Source organism: Ambystoma mexicanum, chromosome 7q (assembly GCF_040938575.1).
Source record: "Ambystoma mexicanum isolate Mex_15411 chromosome 7q, UKY_AmexF1_1, whole genome shotgun sequence".
In the NCBI taxonomy this organism is placed as follows: domain Eukaryota; kingdom Metazoa; phylum Chordata; class Amphibia; order Caudata; family Ambystomatidae; genus Ambystoma; species Ambystoma mexicanum.
Genome location: NC_090941.1, coordinates 893,020,752 through 893,040,740, shown reverse-complemented (window position 1 = coordinate 893,040,740; position 19,989 = coordinate 893,020,752). Strand labels below are relative to the sequence as shown.

Sequence of the window (19,989 nt, the reverse complement as noted above, 5' to 3'; positions counted from 1 at the left end):
CCCTTCACAAATTACGAACAATATGGAAATGAGCATGGGACAGTGTAGGGGGAATGGGGTGTTGTGGGTGGGGGTAATTGGATGGAGTGGGAATCATATAGGGGAAGTCATTCAGTAGTGTTGCTTTTCAACTATGTAGGATGTAGAATACATATCTTCACGATGGTCATAACACAAACCAAAACCACATTTACGAGTAGGCCTTAATCCTCGTAGGCTGTGTTTTCACAGAGAAACAGAATGAGGCCTTATCCCTTGCTTCACTATTGCATTCCGATTCCCAAGTGCGGCGAAGAACACGTATAAGCCTGACATCAGTTGGGTCTTTCAACCAATTAGACAGGAATGTGTGTGTAGTTTAAGATGCAAAGGGCTGTGGCCCAGTACCAAGGTCATATTCCTAGGTGCGAAGGTAGAGGTCCTGGAAAGGCCCATACAGGAACCAAGATTTAAGACACTAGCGCACCCCCAGAATGATGGTCACTCTATTTGAACTACCAGAAGTGCGGGGAAATAGGCCTTAAATCTTTCAGAAACTGCATTGATTAGTGGAACACTAGGTTTACTCTTGGGGAGGGGAACTGATAAAGGGGAAAGCAGAGAACATGATGATCTATGATTTGTGCCAAGGAGAGCTAAGAGTGATGCCCAAGTCATGGTGGGGGCGCCAACGTTTCTGGGATGGGAAAAGGGCTGCTTTGTTCACAAGGACCAGGCTGACCTTGAAGTTACCCACAGATAATCAGGTGCATGTCACGTGGTAAGGATTTAAGGTAGGGTGGTGCCAGTTGAAGTTAAACAATTGCCTTACCGCATTCCAAGATTGACAGGGACGTCACCCACGTGTGGTAAAGATGAGTGACAAGACAGCTGAGCCAATTGATGGATGGGCCATATGTAATCATTAGCATGTATATAGGTGGCAGCCAATGTGGGTGGGGGATTAACACTGTATATCAAGTGTGTCATAGTGACAATTTGTGTGTTTATAACTTGGATTTCATATTAAAGACATCAGAGAGCTCTTGGGCAGTGGATTTGTAATACCCTGTCACCTTCTTATTTTCTATACAAAATAAAGCTCTTGTCTTTCTCATAAATACACCTAGCCTTTATCCCTAGCTGGTTCTATTTTTGTGGTCTGATCACAGGGAGTTGCCTACACTTTGTCTTGCCAATGTTTGTCAGATCTCTTCCAAAGCATTGGTTGTAGGACAACATGTTTGTTGCTAATAGTGCACAAAAGAAATGTTTTCATCTCTTTTTAAGTTCATCAGGAAAATGTGAAGTCTTTGTATAAACCAAATGTCTCCAGTTTGAAAGGGAAGGGTTACACCCTTGGTCCGTTTCCAACAACTAGGAACTTTTTGTTCCCCTAATACTGTGCCCTTTATAGATTGATTAAATCTGTCAGGTTCCCTGCTGGTAATAATGTTGCTTATATCTTTAGTGCTCCCCATGCCCCTTTGGTCCTCTGAATTACTTATTCCTATCTCTTTGTTTAATTCTACTCCCCTCCTTCCACCCTGGGCAACCTTGGTCCCTTCTCTGCTTCGGATGTGCTCCAGCAGGATGGCTTCTCTGGTGTACCCCTTTTCCTCCCTGTCTCGGAAGTCTCTGTGATCCGTGCACCGAGAGGGTCAGATTCTTTCCTCCGCTGTTCCCTGGTCTCTGCATTGGTTCTCATGCCCCAGACCCACTACAGCTGCAGCGTGATTATGCCACCAGGTAAGACGGTTCGTCTCCTACCCATTTTGTCATTTTCCGTGTTTGTCACACTGGGAGCAGAGGGCTCGTTCCTCATTTGTCCCCTAGTCTCTGCGTCGGTTTGCAGCTCCCAGGCCCACCATGAGTGCAGCGTGGTCACGCCACCAGGTAAGACGGTTCTTCCCCATCTCTGTCCCAGCAGTGTATCCCTTCTCAAGGCCGGCATTCCAGCGTCTCGCTCCTTCGGTTCATTGTACTACCGTGGAGTAGGACATTTGCACGTCAGAGAGAGGTTTGCCTCTGCATAGGATTCTTCCTCCTCCATTCAAGGTTCCTTGTCTCTTTATTCTTGCTGCCGTACTTCAAAGGGGTGTGTTTTTCGACCGACAACTGCTGAGTTCAAGGGGATGCCAGCATTACCTCCTGCCAGCGATAGGGGAATAATGTCAATATGGTTAGAATGCAAAAAAGAGTTAACAGCAGTCTTTTCCACTCCCATATATGCCGAGAGAGTATTCCTCAGAGGGAGTTCTTTGAAGGAATGGGAGTTCTTGTACCCTAGAGGGTAGTCACTCCCACTGAGGTACTGCTTTCTCAGCCACCTAGGGAGGGTCTTGCTTAGCGGGCTCACCTCCCTAGCCTCACAGGGGCTGGCACCCCCTAAGAGAGAAGGGGCGAATACCCCAGATTCATCACGAAGCCCACACATAGCCTAGAGTTGAGGTATCCTGAGGGACCCAAGAATTGATCATATTGAAAATCAAGAGAGCAATTAATTGAAAAGTGTAATGCCCATACGACCCCGGAGTGGGAAGGCTTGAGGGTGTGAGGTGGGCTGCAGCATACAACATTGTTGGAGGGGGATAAATCAAATATCTCACTGGATACAAGCAATTGAATCTTTGGTGAATTGAATGATCAAGGAAAGAGTGACTTTGTACCTTTTTATGAGAGGAACTGAGAGAGATCTGCATTTCCATTGTGAGAACTGCTGCAGTGACTCAGGCCATGAACTGTGTCCTGGGAGGAACATTTATTTTGAAGATTGTCTGAAGCGGAAGGGGTTGGCTATGTGTCACCAAACCCCCATAGTGACACCCTCTTTCTTTATTTTGCTTCTTTTTATCTAGTGTTAGGGCCAGATAGTTGGACAGGATAGGATGGGGGTCTGATTTTGGTTATTTTGAAATCCTGACGAGCACCTTTATTTTAGTTTTTTTTATGAAGGGAATCCCCTTTTAGCAATAGAGCAAGTGAGGCGTTTTTTAAATTTTAAAAATTAAGAGTTGAAATGTGTCGTCTTTATTCTGGTTTGCCACACTTCCCATCTGAAAAGGCAGACGTAAATGGGAACTTCTGTTTTTCATACAGTTGTGTTGATTGGGGCAAAAATGTTCCTGCACTTATGGAGTGCATTGATATCAGCATAAAACACAGAGCAGTATTTTCAAATTATGATGTGTAAAGGGCAGAACAAATTATAAATGCAATTTTGTATGCCATTGTGTGTGATTTGCCAAACTTGTGTAAAACAATGTATTTTAAACATAACAGAGCTTTGGATATAACTATGCTTTCAATGGGTCACGTGCAGTTGATGTATTTAATAGCTTCAAATGCAATTGAAACGGTTTCATATCGGTTTTTATGTTACTTTGGAACTTAAATTTGTGTCAATCCCAATAGTTATGAATCCACATATGCTTTTGTATCTCTGTGTTGCAACTAAAATATGATAAATTCAATAGTATTTAATTCACATATGTTTTAGGCTTGAATAGGTTTCATTGGTTTGTAAATCGTTCAAAACAAGCTTATGCAAGGTATATGCGGCAGGATGATTGTCACCGTAAATGCAAGAAAATTGGATACCATTGTGCTCTAATCTTCTGACAGAACGGATTTACCATCCCCGGTCAGCATGTCTTTTTAAGTAGCTGAAAATGTATCATTTGGAAAATGGTTACATTTGTCAGTTATGTCAGCTAAGAGCTTCAATGAGTTAAATGTACTTTTCGTGTAAATATATTAGTAATATGATGGATTTATTTTTCGCTTTATCCAGTACTGTTTTTATGGAGGCACTCTAATGCTGCTTGCAAAATGATGCAGTTTACAATTTGTAAATAGACAAATAAATTAAGACATTTGCTTTGATTTCAGGCTGTCATGGAAGTTCAGAACCTGAGGCCTTCATATTGGAAATTTCTGTTGCGGCTGACCAAGGGCAGGTAAGGAACAGCATCCTGAAACCATTCAGGGTTAAAGTTCAGTTTCATCTGCAGCATGAACACTTTAAAGAAATATGCAGCTCACCAATTAAGTACAAAGCACATGATAAGAGCCAAAACTCTGTCTCAATGTGCTCTTAAACTGCCAACGGAGTAGCCACACAGACAATCAAATCAAACAGCAAAGTTGAACTGGTTCATGTTTAAACATTAAAGCAATTGAGTTTATTCCCCCCTCCTTTGGGTTAGATAAGATTATTGTCATGTCATCTGCATAACATAACACTTTAATTTGCCCTTCCTCTACTTTGAGCCCCCGTAAACGTTGTTCCTGTATAATATAGCAGATGAGCAGATTGGATTTAACACTGGGAGTCACACTAACAAAAACAGCATTTTCAACAATTCTGTTGTCTAACAATGAGAGATGTGAAGAGGCTTGAAAGTGCAGTAGATGGATCACCGGAGTGCTTGTAGTGGCGGCAAGGCGAATTCTAAGGGTATGAAAGACAAGGAAAAAGCCAGATGTGGAGGGATGGTTGTTGGATATGCGAACACTATCGAGTTATGAGAAAATCATGCTACATAAACAAATGAGAGAGGACTATTATTCGGAAGTATGGGGGCCATTTAACAAACTGGTTGACACTTGCATTTGCGGGCTTTTGTGGTGGAAAGCAGGGCGTGAAATGAGATGAGACTGAGACTACTGTCTATTTGTTTTTAGTCAATGCTTGTCTTAGGTGTATTGGTGGGTTATGTAAGGTGTGTCAGATTATTATAGTTGATGAGTTATAGTGAATAGTGTTATGTAGTGTAAATAAGGTTTTAGTTTTAAATAAGATTGTTAAAGTTAGAAGAATTATGTAATTAAGATGCATTCACTGCTTTGATGTTTATGATGTATTATTTCTTAGCTTTGTGGTCATTTTAAAAACCAATAAATAGTGTTTGAAAACAAAAAACATTAAAGCAATTGTTAACAATTAAAAGATACTGGGCCTCATTACAAGGTTGACGTCTGATAACAACGGTACTGGCCAGCATGCCGGTACTGTTGTTACCGGACCGGCAAACTACGAGGTCTGCTCGCCGGTGCCTGTCAGCACGGCAGGTCTGACCTGCCGCGCGGAACGGCACCCGCGAGCAGACCTACACAGTAGCTCCGGCACCATTATTAACGGTGCCGGCGCTACCAGCCTCCCCATTCCCATTCAGTCCTATCGGACTCAATGGGAATGGGGAATAATTTTTACCGGCACCCGGCAAAGGGGAATTACCAGGTCCGCCGGGGCTGGAATGCCCCGGTACATCCCATTGCCGGGTGTCAGTAAAAAAATGACTCCAGCGGTATTTACCGGCACAGCTACCGCCAACCTTATAATGAGGCCGACAGTCAGACTAGGTGTAAGGAATCAGTCTATGTTCAATAGTTATATAATAAATAACATCTGCCAATAATTATTTGTAACATACATATTTAATCTAATGTTATTTAGGGTATTTATAAAGCTTGTGCTCAGTTTTGACAATCAGCCGATCCTTCTGTAGATGACATGGGGCTGCTCCTTTGTACTGATTTCAGTTAAGTAAAGGCATCAAAAGAAAGTATGATCACATGTCATTTGACCATATGCTCACTGATAGCAAGCTTTGGTTTTCCAAATGCTTACGATCATGTATTTCACTTTTTTTATTTGCCTAAAATAGCCATCTTTTATCCACTATAGCCATATGACAATCAGATTGTATGTTATCATAGATTCCGTTCTTTTCTTTTTATATGTTGCTTTCTGATTTACTGCCTGATTCATGGGATTATTTGTGTGAAAAACGCAGATTTGCACGCTTTTCTGCCTGAGAATCCCCATACTTCAAACGGGGATTTTCAGCAAGAAAGGCGCTCAAATCTGCGTTTTTCACACAAATAATTCCATGAATCAGGTCTCAAGTATTTATAATAGGTGCTCTTGATTCGTGAACTGGTGTGCTAATTTATTGTGATGGCATTTAGAACTCTAAGGTGGAAATGGGACTATGAGGGTGTCTGGTTCGCCGTGTTGCCTGGTTTTTATAACAGAAAAAACCATAAGGTCGTCGTCTCTTCCCTGGCTCTAATTCAGGTTGCAATCCATTCCTTGCCCTCTACGGTCAGCCTTGTGATTGCTACTGCTTTTTGTTTGCTTATGTTGTAGTTCTAGTAAAACGATCAAGAGGCTCCATTAATGTGATTTAATTCCCAAGTAATATGCCCTTCTGTGACTAGATGTATCTTCAAGCATGTAACTGTGCTCCATTTGGTAACCTTAAAGATTCCCTCTGTCTCCTAGGTAGGGAAGACCTGCTTCCACCATGGAAAACCGGAACTGACACTTTTTTGTTTCCAATTTGCTGTGTGTTATGCACCAAGGAGTGGCTTTTAAGCCCCCTCTCCATACTAAGGGTCTCTCAGCCCAGAGCCAATCTTCTGCTCAGTTCATCCTGTTAGCCTCCAATGTGCAGGTAACCCTCGGGAGGGCGCCTCCCACTTCCTCTCACCCAGATTTCTAACTGTCTTGGTCAGTCCGCTACCTATGGCCTCAATTTGGGCTACATTCTATGTAGTCTCTTGCTTGCTCGGATTCTGTCAATCTCAGTGGGAAGATATTGTGAGCTCTGGAACAAGGCCCATGGATTACTGATCACAGAGCTCCATTTCTAGTCATTCAAATTAATTATGAGTAGGGCAAATATGAACAATTCCATTTTCTTACAGAATACCTCTGAACAAGATGTTTTCTCTGTATAAACATGTCCAGGACAGATGATTTTTATTTTTTGACTTGCTTGAAAGCAACAATGGTGTCCAGGTCAAATGAATCAGGAAGAGGTGTGATTGTACAGTAGGATCAACTTCAGGTTTATGTTTAATTCCAACCGCCTCCTTTTCATTGTGTGCCTAGTCAGTACAAGGTAAAGGTTTTGATCCAAGAGGGGGTGTTGACGTTTATATTTGCCAGAATTTGGAAGGATATTGAACAGTGAATATCTAGTGTTAAGATGCCTGGACAGTAGGGAAACAGAGATGAGATACGCATTTCCATGAAATGTTTCCCTTTTATAAAAAATGAGAATTGGAACAAGAACATATCCTGAGCAGTAGCATGGAGTTTATATGTAAAAGCACACACAATAAGCTTTCCTTTGCTCACCCTCAGAGGTTTGCCCAGACACGTTGTTAGCAATTAAGGTTTGGTTGCGCTAGAGCTCAAAATATCCTCGAATTTCATAGCTGAATGATAGCTATGGCACTTTACAATGTAAGGCATAAGGCAAATGTTATTCTGCCATGCGCTGTAATCCACGGGATGAACATCCTTACATTTCATTGTAACAGTTCAAAGAGACATAAATAAGCTGTTAATACAAATACCGGTTTGCTGTTCCATAGAAAGCTAAAATGTTCATTTACACAAAAATAAATTGATTCACAAAAACTGGAAGAGAGGCCCGTTGTCCTGGTAATAACTTCCACAATCTCTACTTGCCCTCTTCAGCGAACTAACATTCAAAAAGGATGTGCTAACAAGTGCCTCTATGAATTTTATAGTGCCATTATGTTTCTAATTCTCTCGTTTTCAACCTATGTGAACACAAGGTCGTTCACAGTGGACCTAATAATTGCAAATAAAAGAGACTAATCGTTGATGATGTTTCTAACGTTTCAAATGCAGTTTCAAATGCACTACCAAGCCAGTTCTTTGTTCGAATTCCCGTTCACAAAATGAGTTTTATAGTGTGGTATAGCATGTGAACGGAAGGATAGTACAGAGATAACACGCTGGTCTTGGATGCAAAAACCACACAGAGCAACAGAGGTTCGAATCCATGCTTAGAAACCAAACTCAGGTATGGTATTTATGTATTGATGCTGCTTTAGTGGGGCCATAACACCTTGCCAGATCATACTTGTCCAAGGGCGCTAGGATACGAGATGCAGACACCACCAGATGTTCATGGCCATTTTTATCCAATTATCAATTCAGCAATATTCAGATACTGCTGTTTTGTATTGAGCTATGTATGCTTCCTTTCATGCGAGGCGCAGTTTAATACTTTGTCATTCCTTTCCACGTTCTTATTGACCCATAAGTAGCCTTTTAACATTTTTGAACTATTGATTAGAAAATTGCTAAATGATTTGTAAAAAAAAAAAAAAAGCTGTGTAAAAGTGTACAAGTATATCCCTTGCAATCTTGTAGACAACCACTGTAGGCAATGCTGGTTGCGAGTAGCTGAAATTAACTCCCCCACTTCACACCATATATGCTGATTCTTAAAGCCATGATGTAAAATTATAATGATTTGTATGTAAACCAGTCATATATCTGCCAAACACTGGAAAGTTTCCTGCAGTGCTGTGTGGAAATCTTTACCCGTGTGTCTCACCTGTTTATTCCGGCACAGTAAACCTATGTCTGGAATGCCACCATTTAGAAAGTGGGAATGCTTCTAACTCTCCAACGGCAGCCAGAATGCCTTAGCTCTTCTCCTGGCAAACAATTCTGCAATTGCTAATCATTCTCTAAATGTGTTCGTAACTTGTGAGTATTATGAGAGTGTTTAACCAAGCATTGACACTCTGCATTCTGAGAGACATAAAAGCCACACACATACAGAAAGGAGAATTGAAGCAATTCTGTAAGGACTGCATTCTTTAGAACTGCAATAGGAACTCCTAAATCGCCACTTTTGAAAGGGAGAATTGAAGCAAGTGCGGAGAAATATGCAACAACCCAGATGTTTGTAAAACCAGAGGAATGGAGAGAAGGATGGCTCTGGGTGATCTAAAGTATAAAGGAAGGAAAATTTGCAACAGGACACTGTTCTGAATGAAAAGACTGTGAGGGATATGATACCATTTTTGAAACTTCTAATCCTCACAACTGGTGGAAAAAAATAATCTGGAGTATGTTTGATTAAATTAACCCCATTCTAGTTGTGAGAGTTTTATCGTTCCAACTCCTCTACAACAGACTTCTGCGCAGATGGGCCACAACTCGGCCCAGGATCCTTCTTCTCTCCATTTCTCTGGCTTTACAGTCATCTGGGCTATTTCACATCCTGAAACCATCTGACTTAGTTTTTCAGCCCCGTCAAATCCCTCTTCAAATCGCAACCAAATTACAAGCATTGTGACCTCTTAATAGAACGTTTATAAATCAGTGCATTTCTCATTGGAGCCAGTTTATTCATGGCGCTCCATAAACAGTGCGATTTCAATGTATCAAAGGCATTTTTAATCATGAAAAGCCACTCCTGACAGATTCTCTGTCCTGCTTTCAGCAATTCCAATACCCTCTGATAACAAAAGTACATTAGTATAGCCCTGTTTCCCTTTGATGAATTCTATATGCCATAACAGTAGCAAATAATTTAGATTCCATATATCTGCAACGGAAAACCAAGATCTTTCTCTTGATCAGCTATAAATACCAGAAAAGTAATTCCAGCATCCAGCTTTGGGTATATGAAATGATAGGTTATTTATAACGCGCTTAATACCCAAAGGTTTCTAAGCGCGGACCAGGGGATGGAACCTCTGTTGCTCCGTGTCGTCGTGATTCCAAGGCGAGCACGTTGCCCCTGTGCTATCCTCCCGAGAATGTGAATACAGTTTTAATCATTTTGAAAGGACTATGTACCTGGGAAAGTGTTTATGTGGCAAGGACAAGCAGAGTTAGGCAAGTGACATTGTAATAATCCCAAAAAATCTGAAGCACAAAACTCATTACAATCTACTCTCCTTGTCACACCTATTGCCTGCCTCTACTGGATCCCACTGATCTTGAGTGAGAAGATCACCCATGGGCTGTGCGGTAGGGTCGGTGCAGGGAAGATAGGCTAGTGAAAGATAGTGTGCAGGGGCAGACACCAAAGAGTCCCCTAAATCTAAAGAAACTAGGTTAAATAATAAATTTATATAGGTATGTATGCAATGATTCAATGGTACTCAAAGCAGGAAATTCACAACACAAGTTGGGTGCTGGCGTACCCTCTGTTTGTACTTCTAATGCTGAACAAAAGATTTACACACTGAAAAACACCAGCTTTTATGTACTTTTTAAAACTAAAACACTAAACATATCCCTGTCCTCATGGAAATTCTTAAATGGAACCAAACATACTTAAACTGCAGGCTGCTGCTGCAGACTAAAAGAGGCTTACATTGCACACTAAGTATGCCCCAGGCAGGGTGCTTGCATGCTGCTGGAGACTTGTACTGTCCAGGAAACTGCTTGAGGCAGTGGTAGTGTTGGGCAGCATATTTATGGCAAAGTCAAAGTCAGCCTAGTCCTGCCTCAGTGAGTTGGCTGCTGGCAGCAGTGAATGAGATGCTGATTGGATCAGAGGCCCGGGCCTCTGACTGGTCGCCCTGGGCCTAGGCCCTGGCAGTGAAGGGTGCAGTGTAGAAGGAAGTCCCCGGGCCCTCGCTAGAAACCGTAGGGGGATTCCCCTGCAATGCGTGGCATGGCAGAACAGGGCACAAAGAGGAACCACAGACACTGTTGCAGGGCTACGTTCACACCATAAGAGAGTATGATGTTTCAGGTATGTTTCCCCGGTGCTTTTTTAAATAAGGATTCAGTGCCAAGAATCAATATGACCGTGATGCTGCTGGCGTGGACCAGGTATGTGCTAGCAGAAGTGGGGGCTGTGCATGGAGATGCCCCTTCAGGAACGCCACACTGGGTCTCCTCCAGGCTGAAGATCTCCAGGCTGCTCCAGGAGGTCTTAATGTTGCAAATATGATTGTTTGTTTCCTAGGCTCGCCCTGGCTAAAGAGCAAAGGACCATTCTCTATGAACTCCCCAGGAGGAGCCTGGGCTGTAACAACTATACACAACTACACTCGTTACCATGTACTTTAATTGTATATTGAATCAGGGAAAAGGTGCCCTCTTACCCTACTGTTTTTTACAATTTAATGGTGACTTACGATTGCACCGGAGGAATACAAGTAGATGCCCTTAAGAAGTCCACATTAATCTCTTTCAGCTCAAGCTATTCGTTCTTTGTTAACTAAAGACATACCAAGTAAGTCCTGCTTTGCCGCTTAGCTGCGGAGCTGAGGGGGGGAAATCTTGCCAAAAATATAGTTGTCCTGTTTGTCAGTATTTAGGGTGTTGTAAATCCTGCTTTCTCCAGTTTGTTCTACATTATTCGACTCAAGTCTAGTCTCTAACATATCGCTTAACAGTTATTTCATCGCTAGTTAAAGTAAGTTTTTAACAAGCTATTAAAGGCATTTTGCCTCTTCAACCTATGCAACCTTACACCCTAAAATCAAATATGCCTAACACAGTCCCCCAATCAGGCACTCCCCTACATCCTGTCTCGAGCAAAATGAAAGACAAACTACAGAGAGTATCTTCCTGTACGACAATAACTCTCACACCTCGAGCCAAAAATCGAGTGAAAACTCCATCCTCGAGTAAGGACATTAGGCAGTTTTGTCCTCCAGTAAAAATCATGGCTCAGGATCTCACCTCATTTGATTTACAGCCAGATTCTCATCTTAACGAATAACAAATCAATAACGAATCAAGAGGTACCCCAAGATACAACGAACTGTGTTACTCAAGGTATCACTTCATCCGCCCACTTGTCTGGCTCATCCGAAAACTACCTTAATAAATCAAGGTGAATCATTAAAGTCAATAAATATGACAATTCTAGGTTCTATGGACATTCCTGCAGCGAAATCTAGCGCCTCTCAGAGTGCGCCTACAAATCACGAATCGACCCAAAATCATGTACTCCCTCCAGTTACTGATGATACAATATTACAAGCAGCCAAGACTGCCGAAAAAGACAAATCACCTAGACCGCAACTAGAGCAAATTGAGGACATTTCAGACTCGGAGGACAATCAAAAAGTTTTTTTGAAAACATCACTACATACAAGCACGCGAGAGACAAATTCATCTTCCCATTCTGCATCACCGGATTACCGCCAACGATGTTTAATGGATTCAACCATTTCTCTAGCAGCTTCATACATTTTACCTACTCCTAGACTTCTAGACATCGAACCTCCTAAAGAGAGAAAGTGACTACTTCTTCAAACTCAGGTCTAATTGAGATTACTTTGGTGGCGGTAAACTCAACAATCCAAAGTTTGCTCAAACATTTTGAGTCGCTCGAACTGAAAATCAATACTCAATCCGGTAAAATTGATCAGATTATAACATGGATGAAATCACATCCTCGTCAAAAATTGTAACCTTTACATCATTCATTGGCTGACAAAGAACTTACCAGGATGGCACCAACTGTCCCAATACTATCAGCCCCATCATATAACACAGCACCAACTCTACCGTTGTTTGAGCATATTATCTGTCCAATTGAATCTGATATTCCAACAATAGCAGACTACAATTCCTCGTGGATAAGTGTAGTTAACAATCCAACAATTGAAAAGCGACAAGCAAACAAAGTAACCCATGATGCTCCAGCTAAGCGCCCTTGCGCTAAAGGCAAAACAAGGCACCTTATGACCAAACCTTTTTTTCCGAGCAATAAAACAGCAAAAGTTAACAATCTCACATCTTATCCTACTTCAATTGATACTGAACCTTCGAAATCTTCTTCCAAACAAATCAAGGTGGTTGGTGAATTGCTTGAAAAAAAACCTCTCATCAACACAAACTGAAAATCCAAGCTGTCCACCTATGAATCATTCACCATTGAACCAATTAGTTATTGCTTTGGATGATGATGTTCTTGATCCTTCTCATCAGATGTCCTTACAAGGTCCGTGCGCGAAGTCTAAAATCACAGTAGATTGTGTACCTCAACTAGGTGTTGCACAACAAGCACCAAAATAATCCCTTCAGAGTGATGCTATTAAAGCAGCAGTTGACGCATATCTCTCGCATCGTGTCAGCAAAGCAAATATGGTGGCTCCTCCTAATCCGCCTGGCTTAAAAGCCCCAACTGAAATCATACAGAACTCTAAAGCAAACGACAATCGGCCAAAGATGAGCCAACAGGTGAACTTGAATCAATCGAGACAAGTGACCTTTGCGATTTCTCCACAAACAATTGCTAAAGAAGGAAAGCAATCTCAGATGATGAATGCACATAACAACACTATAAAAACAGCTATTGAAGCATATTTTAAGCAAATCAACTTGGTGCCAAACCGTACTATACAACCAAGAAACACAGAATTAAGTACCTCTCATCCAGATAGTAATTGTTTGACCGATGATTCTGAGCTATGGCACAGGACTTCTAGTTCTGTAAAAAACCTCAAGACCAGCATATGACAGAGGGCTTTAAAACCAAGCAGCAGAAAGCAGATATCAATACAAAAAAAAATAACTTCAACAATTATCATACACTCAACTGAAATGCCGCGCTGCCCCCCATCATCAATACGATCTTTCCAGAACAAGTCTTCTTAACATCTTCAATGATGTTCCTGAACTAGAAGATCTAACATCAGCGGACATCGATCAAGTAGAATACATTTGCGATGTGAATTTATCCATAGTTCGACTATGGATGAAATCTGGTTTGGTGGTAAATACATTATGGCGAGCTAAGATGGTTTTATTCAAAATGGGCTTTCTCTTAGCTCAAGATCCTGAAAGAAAGAACTATGAAACTTCATGTGAGATGCTGAAGCCCAAAAACTCTTGTTTAACTGAATGTCAATGCTCCTTCTGCTCTCTAGATCAAAAAACAACCAATGAACAGTTTACTAATGCCCAAGTATAACCACCATTGCAGCAAGATTCTTCTGAAAGGCAACCAAGTTCTCTTACACTCATAAGTTGGAATACGAGGGGACATAGCCACTTGCAATGGGAACAAAACAGTAAGCTCTCTGAAGCGGATATAGTAATCTTACAAGAAATTTGGATGACCTCTCTTCCCTTATGGGACAACCATGACATAGTTTTCATCCCAGCAATATCCGCACAAAAGGGAAGTCCCATTGCAGGCCTCTTAGTAGCAGTTAAATCCAGCTCATCCATTGAATTACTCCAATGGGCCAGTCCATATGCAACTTGTCAAAATTATATTTGACGGTCAGGTCCTAGCTGTAATTAATTTATATAGAAACCCTGCAGCAATATCAGATGGCCTTTTCTACAGAGACTTAACAAAACTATTTGAACTGATTGCTAAAACGAATGAAACCATGTCAATTATTCTAGCCAGAGATCTTAATCTGGACTGTACTAAATTATCTAATGGGAAAAACCAAAGAAGTAAATAAATGGAATAATTATATGAACCATCTCGGCATGCGTATGGCTAATGGCTCCCTGCCAGGTAATCTCACTTGACATGGCAGAGAGGTACATCAACTAGCACAATAGACTACATCTATTTATCAAATGCGCTCTTCATGCAATCGACAAGTCTCAACATAATAATGCAATCTGCAAGCGATCACCATATGCTAACGCTTACTTGGCCTAGAATTGGCCTCGAGAATCAACCAAAGCGTTCTTGGATGCCCCAGGATCTCAGCATAAACAACGCCAAGACACGTTTCAAGTGGACTCCAAAGTCTCTACTTGTATTCAATGCGATCTTGTGTGAACAACTAACGATATGTCAATCCCAATCTTATGTTGATACCTTGTCAATGTTTAAAAATCTTCATATACCTACTAAGAAGAAACATAACCATGCATTTAACCAACATATGCAACAGGCAAAAAAACTCTACCGCAAAGAATTACGAGCCCCTAATAGACAACCTCTGCTTGCGAAGGTCAAAGCTTGCAAGATCATCAAATCTCACTTCAGAACCTGGGTCAAATCCTATAAAAGCAAATTGTACCAACAAGATGGTGAAGCTTTCCTAATGGCTACATCAAATAAAAATTCAGCCCAAATTTGGCAATTATTAAATTCGAACATAACCAATTACCAATTCATCTCACAAGTAAATGGAGTATCTGAGATCCAGTGGATTACTCATTTTACGTCCTTATGTACAGATAAGTCCTTTGACTCATTCCATTATGAAATACAATCTACATCATCATGGAACCTGGAATGCTCTGAGGTTATCATTGAAGAACTTATATCAAAATCTTCTTCCTCACGAGCAAATGGACCAGATGGAATTAATGATCAAATGCTAAATCAAAATCCTAAGCACTGGGCTGTTGTACTCAATAAAATCGATTTTGAAAAGGCGTTCGACTCCATTCGATGGGACTACCTTTGGGAAATAATGCGCCGCATGGGGTTCGGAGAGGCCTATTTAGGCTGGGTGCAGCTACTTTATACTAACATCAAGGCGGAAATGAGAGTGAATGGCTGGTCTTCTGGGTCCTTCCCCCTGGGCCGTGGTACGCGACAGGGATGCCCATTGTCCCCTCTTTTGTTCGCCCTTGCTATCGAGCCATTAGCTCTTTGGCTTCGCCAAAACACCGCCTGGAGAGGATTCAGATGGCCGGAGGGACACGAGGATCGTACATCCCTGTATGCGGACGACCTCCTTGTGTACCTGGGTGACCCACTAACATCCTCTGCCATTGTAACGCAAATGTTAGTCAGCTTTGGGGAACTCAGCGGACTCAGAATCAACTGGGGGAAATCAGTCCTCTTTCCGGTGAAGGGTGGGGAACAGGCAATCCCCCAGGACTGCCCGTACCGGGTGGAACGACAGGGGTTTCGTTACCTGGGAATATGGATATCCGGGGATTTAACAAGCTATATAAGGAACAATCTCCGACCAATCACAGACCGCTTTATTATTGATGTCCGGCACTGGAAACTCCTCCCCCTGACACTTATGGGAAGAGCGGCACTTTTTAAAATGATGACCCTCCCTAGATTCCTCTATGTCCTTCAAAATGCCCCACTTAAAGTCCCCGACTCGGAGTTCCACCAAGTGGAGACACTTCTCAGAGACCTCATATGGGGGGGAGGCCAGTCACGAATTGCGTTAACTACACTCCAAAGATCTATTTGGGAGGGAGGAATAGGAGTTCCCCGCCTTCAAACGTATTACTGGGCATCACAACTGGTGGTGGTTAATGACCTTCTCCACGGGGACCGAGACCTGCCCCATATACGGGCTGAGATAGCCACTATGCGCAACACTGACCCGCTGCTTCTCCTCTATCAGCCCCTCTCGAGAACCTCTCCGCCCACAACCACTACGCATATGATCACAGTGTGGAGACAGGCACACCGATTCATTGGGTGGGAAAATAAAGCTACTAGAGCACAACCCCTCTGGCGGAACAACAACCTAGCTGAGACCCAGAAGTTGGAACCGTGGCCTAGGTGGGTGAACGCGGGGATTGCCAGGATTGGGGATATGCTTACACAGGAGTGTTTGGCCTCATTTGATGACCTACAATTGCGATTCCAGATTCCGAATACGGAACATTACCATTACATTCGCCTCGCCCATGCTCTGAGACCCTACCTGACAGCAGATACACAGTTACCGGACTATACCCCCATAGAGCGTAACATCCTTCCGGTGCATATCCCTACCAAATGCACTTCCATCCTTTACAATGCTATATCCTCCTTTGCTACCCCCGAACTGAATGAACTAAAGGCAAAGTGGGAAGTAGATGTGGGGGTGATAGATCCTGAGGATTGGATACAAGTCCTTATGCATCCCCGGGAAATCGCCATTTCCTCTAGGCTTCGACTAGTGCAGTTGAAAATACTACACCGGGTCTATTACCCTAGGACACGTCTATATGGCTGGAAACGGGCTTCTAACCCAAACTGTTTGTGGTGTGGGGATGGGGAGGGGACCTTTATTCACATTTTGTGGCTGTGTCCCCAGATACAAACTTTTTGGAACGCATGCTGTGGGGAACTCTCCCGAGTTCTGACTCGCACCATACCACTGGACCCAGGGGCTTTGCTTCTGGGCGTGCCCGATGAGATAGAAGCTAATAAGTGGGAAAGATTGCTCCTACACACGGCGATGGGGCTGATTAAGCGCAATATAGCGCAGAAATGGGGTGCCCCTGACCCCCCAACGCTGGAACAATGGAAATTGGATATGGACATATGCGCTATGATGGAGCGTAGGATTTACTCGGCACGAGGCTGTCCCAACAAAGCGTCGAAAATATGGGACAGGTGGGAGGAAGGTGTGGCCTGAGTGTCCCATGTACAGGCGGGGGAATGTGCACTGGGTGTTTTGTTTTGTGCTTGTACCATACTATACATTATTGAATGTGATGAGATGATCGCTCAACTGTTGATGTTCTGGGTACCTTTTCTGATTGTGAACGACTATGACAGTCTGGAGTTGTTTTTGTTTGCTTGTTGCTTTGTTATTATGACCACTGTATTATGTTAATAACAATAAAATACTGTATAAAAAAAAAATAATATCTTTCAACGCATTCTTCTTACCAAGAACATTTCTGACACCTGGTGCACATCACTCATAGTACCAATCTTTAAAAAGGGTGATCGGGGAATTCCATCTAACTATCGACCAATCGCTCTTTTAGATTTCCCGGGCAAAATCTTCAATCGTCTAGTTCTAAGAGACCTTAATAACTGGTCACAGTCATTCAGTCTTCGTGATCGAAATCAGACAGGTTTTGTTCCAGGCCTTGGGACTTCAGTCAATTTAATGATAATCAATGCTTTAAAAGAACAAGCAAAAAATACAAACACATCATTGTTCTTCGCGTTTATTGATTTAAACGCTGCATTTGACTCTGTCTCAAGAGTGAAGCTAATCGAGAAATTGGTTAAAGCTCAGTGCCTACACGATCTGATTGATATTATCTACTTGTTGCACTCCTCAACCTCTATTCAAGTTCGTCTGACCTTCACGGGAATTCTATCTGCTGCAATAGGAACTGCAAGAGGACTAAAGCAGGGCTGTATCTTGGCTTCAGCCCTATTTAATTTCTTCATCCATGATGCCAGAGAGATTTTCAGTCACTTTGCTTCAGATTCACCAAAGTTAAACACGATTCCAATACAGGCATTCTGATATGCCGATGATCTCGTTCTCATTTCTAAGACCCCTACAGGATTGCAAAAACTATTATCAATCATCACTACTTACTTTGATGAAAATGAATTATCAATGAATGTGAAAGAGTCACAAATAGTAGCGTATACTCCTAAACCATCACGCAGAAATCATTTTGCATGGAGAGTTAAAGACATCATTCTGGATGTTGTGCCTCACTACAGATACCTGGGCCTACCTTTTGAAGATAACAACTCTGCTTCAGTGCATACAAATTTGTTACAAGACAAGTTGTCCCAAACTAAAATAATACTATATAAGTATGGCAAACTTACCATCAGCCCAGCACTTTTATTTTGGCAACAAAATGTTTCTCCTGTTTTGCTATATGGGTTATAATCAAGAGCAATAATTTCCACCAAATTCTTGAATAAATTGGAAGCCAAGTTCTGGAAACAGATTCTCAAAGTACCACAGTCTACGCCTGGGGCATGTTTGCGTTATGAGCTAGGTCTGGCATCCCTAAGTGCAAAATATCATTTGCAACTATGTGCCCTTCTGCGTAAATGTCTTGTTAACACCAGCGAATGATCAATTCTTGCAGTTCTAGCGTCTTACCTATTCACGTCAAACCATGTTTTTATCCTGAAATGGACTAGATATGTTTATCAAGTCCTCCTAATGGCGGACGTGAATTTAGAAACGCTCATCATGAACCCAGTAAGAGCTAAAAAGAAAATCTTTCTCGTTCATTATGTTTGCAGTATAAGCATTTCAAGAGCTATGCTGATAAGAGAATGGGAGTTGCTGAACCGTATTTGATAAATCCCCCTCTCCCCAAATCTGCATGGCTATGGTAAGAATACGATTCAATCTATGGCCTACCCGAGATGTCTTGGCCCAACGAAAACAAATCCCTGGATCAGAGAATTTTTGTAGATGTTGCAAACATCCAGCACAAAAAGAAACCTTAGAGCACCTAATTATAGAGTGTACAGCACTGATTCCCTTGAGAAACAAATTGTTTGCGAAACATATGAGCTCAGTTGCAAATGTGCAGCCTGAATTTAGATGGGCTTTTCTGCTTAAGTCTACCAATTAAAGTTTGAATATAGCCTTGGTGAACTTTTTCATCACGTTGCTTCATGATACTGACATTGGTTAATATGCAAACAAAAAGATTTTTATTAGATTTTGTCATTCATGCCATGCCTTGTTTTTATATAATAGAAATGTAAATTGTCAAGGCTATGTTGTAAAGAATTTTGTTTGTTTTTCTTTCTGTGACCTAGTATGAATATAATCGACCAATGTCATGATATTGTATACAATCATTTAGAAGGTTCTTTTTCCTTTATTTTATTTGCTATTGTAATTATGTTATGATATGTATATAATCATTTAGAAGGTTCTTTTCTCTTTTTTTAATTAGTTATTGTAATTATTATGAATATATGAAGTCTTTTTTTATAAATTGAAAAAAGTAGATTAATTTCTGCTAAATTTCAATAAAATAAAAAATAAAAATAAATAAAAAGATAACCTTCCAAAAAGGTTCCCATAATCCACCTTATTGCTATCTGCTCCTGATCTGCACGAATCTTAATAAAATGTAATAATATTTCCCAAAATCTCCTTTCAATTTGCTTTACAATCACTGCCATACTGTATTGCGTGGTATCATACAAAACATAGGACAGTGAAGGCTTCCTTGGAGCTAATTGCTTTATATACTATTATTATTTAGCCCTAGAACTCACCCTAAGAGAAGAACACCCTTTCCATTTCGTGATGTCAGACAACCCTAGAGAGCGCTGTAGCATCGCCTATCTAAAAGGGATAGGTAAGGAGAAACTTTCCCTTTTGCTACAATGAATTTGACTGATTAGAGCAAGTGTGTGACTGCGGACACAATAAAAAAATTGCAGTTGGGATAGGTTATCCCAACATGGGTCTTTAGTTTAGACAGGCAGTTCATGTGGGACTGTTTGTCATGAGGACAATTTATTTGCCCTCCATGAAGTGTGTCTGGCTAAGTCAAAAGTAATCTCCAGTAAAAACAAT

The 19,989-nt window shown here is 41.5% G+C and overlaps 1 protein-coding gene across 1 annotated transcript in view; it reads left to right on the top strand.

Annotated features, from left to right (window-relative positions):
* TMEM135 (transmembrane protein 135) overlaps positions 1-19,989 on the top strand; it is a 2,087,148-nt gene that overhangs the window by 2,009,679 nt on the left and 57,480 nt on the right. Inside the window, exon 14 of the mRNA XM_069639711.1 lies at positions 3,871-3,938. Coding sequence (XP_069495812.1) covers positions 3,871-3,938 — 68 coding nt within the window. The remainder of the gene's footprint in view (positions 1-3,870; positions 3,939-19,989) is intronic.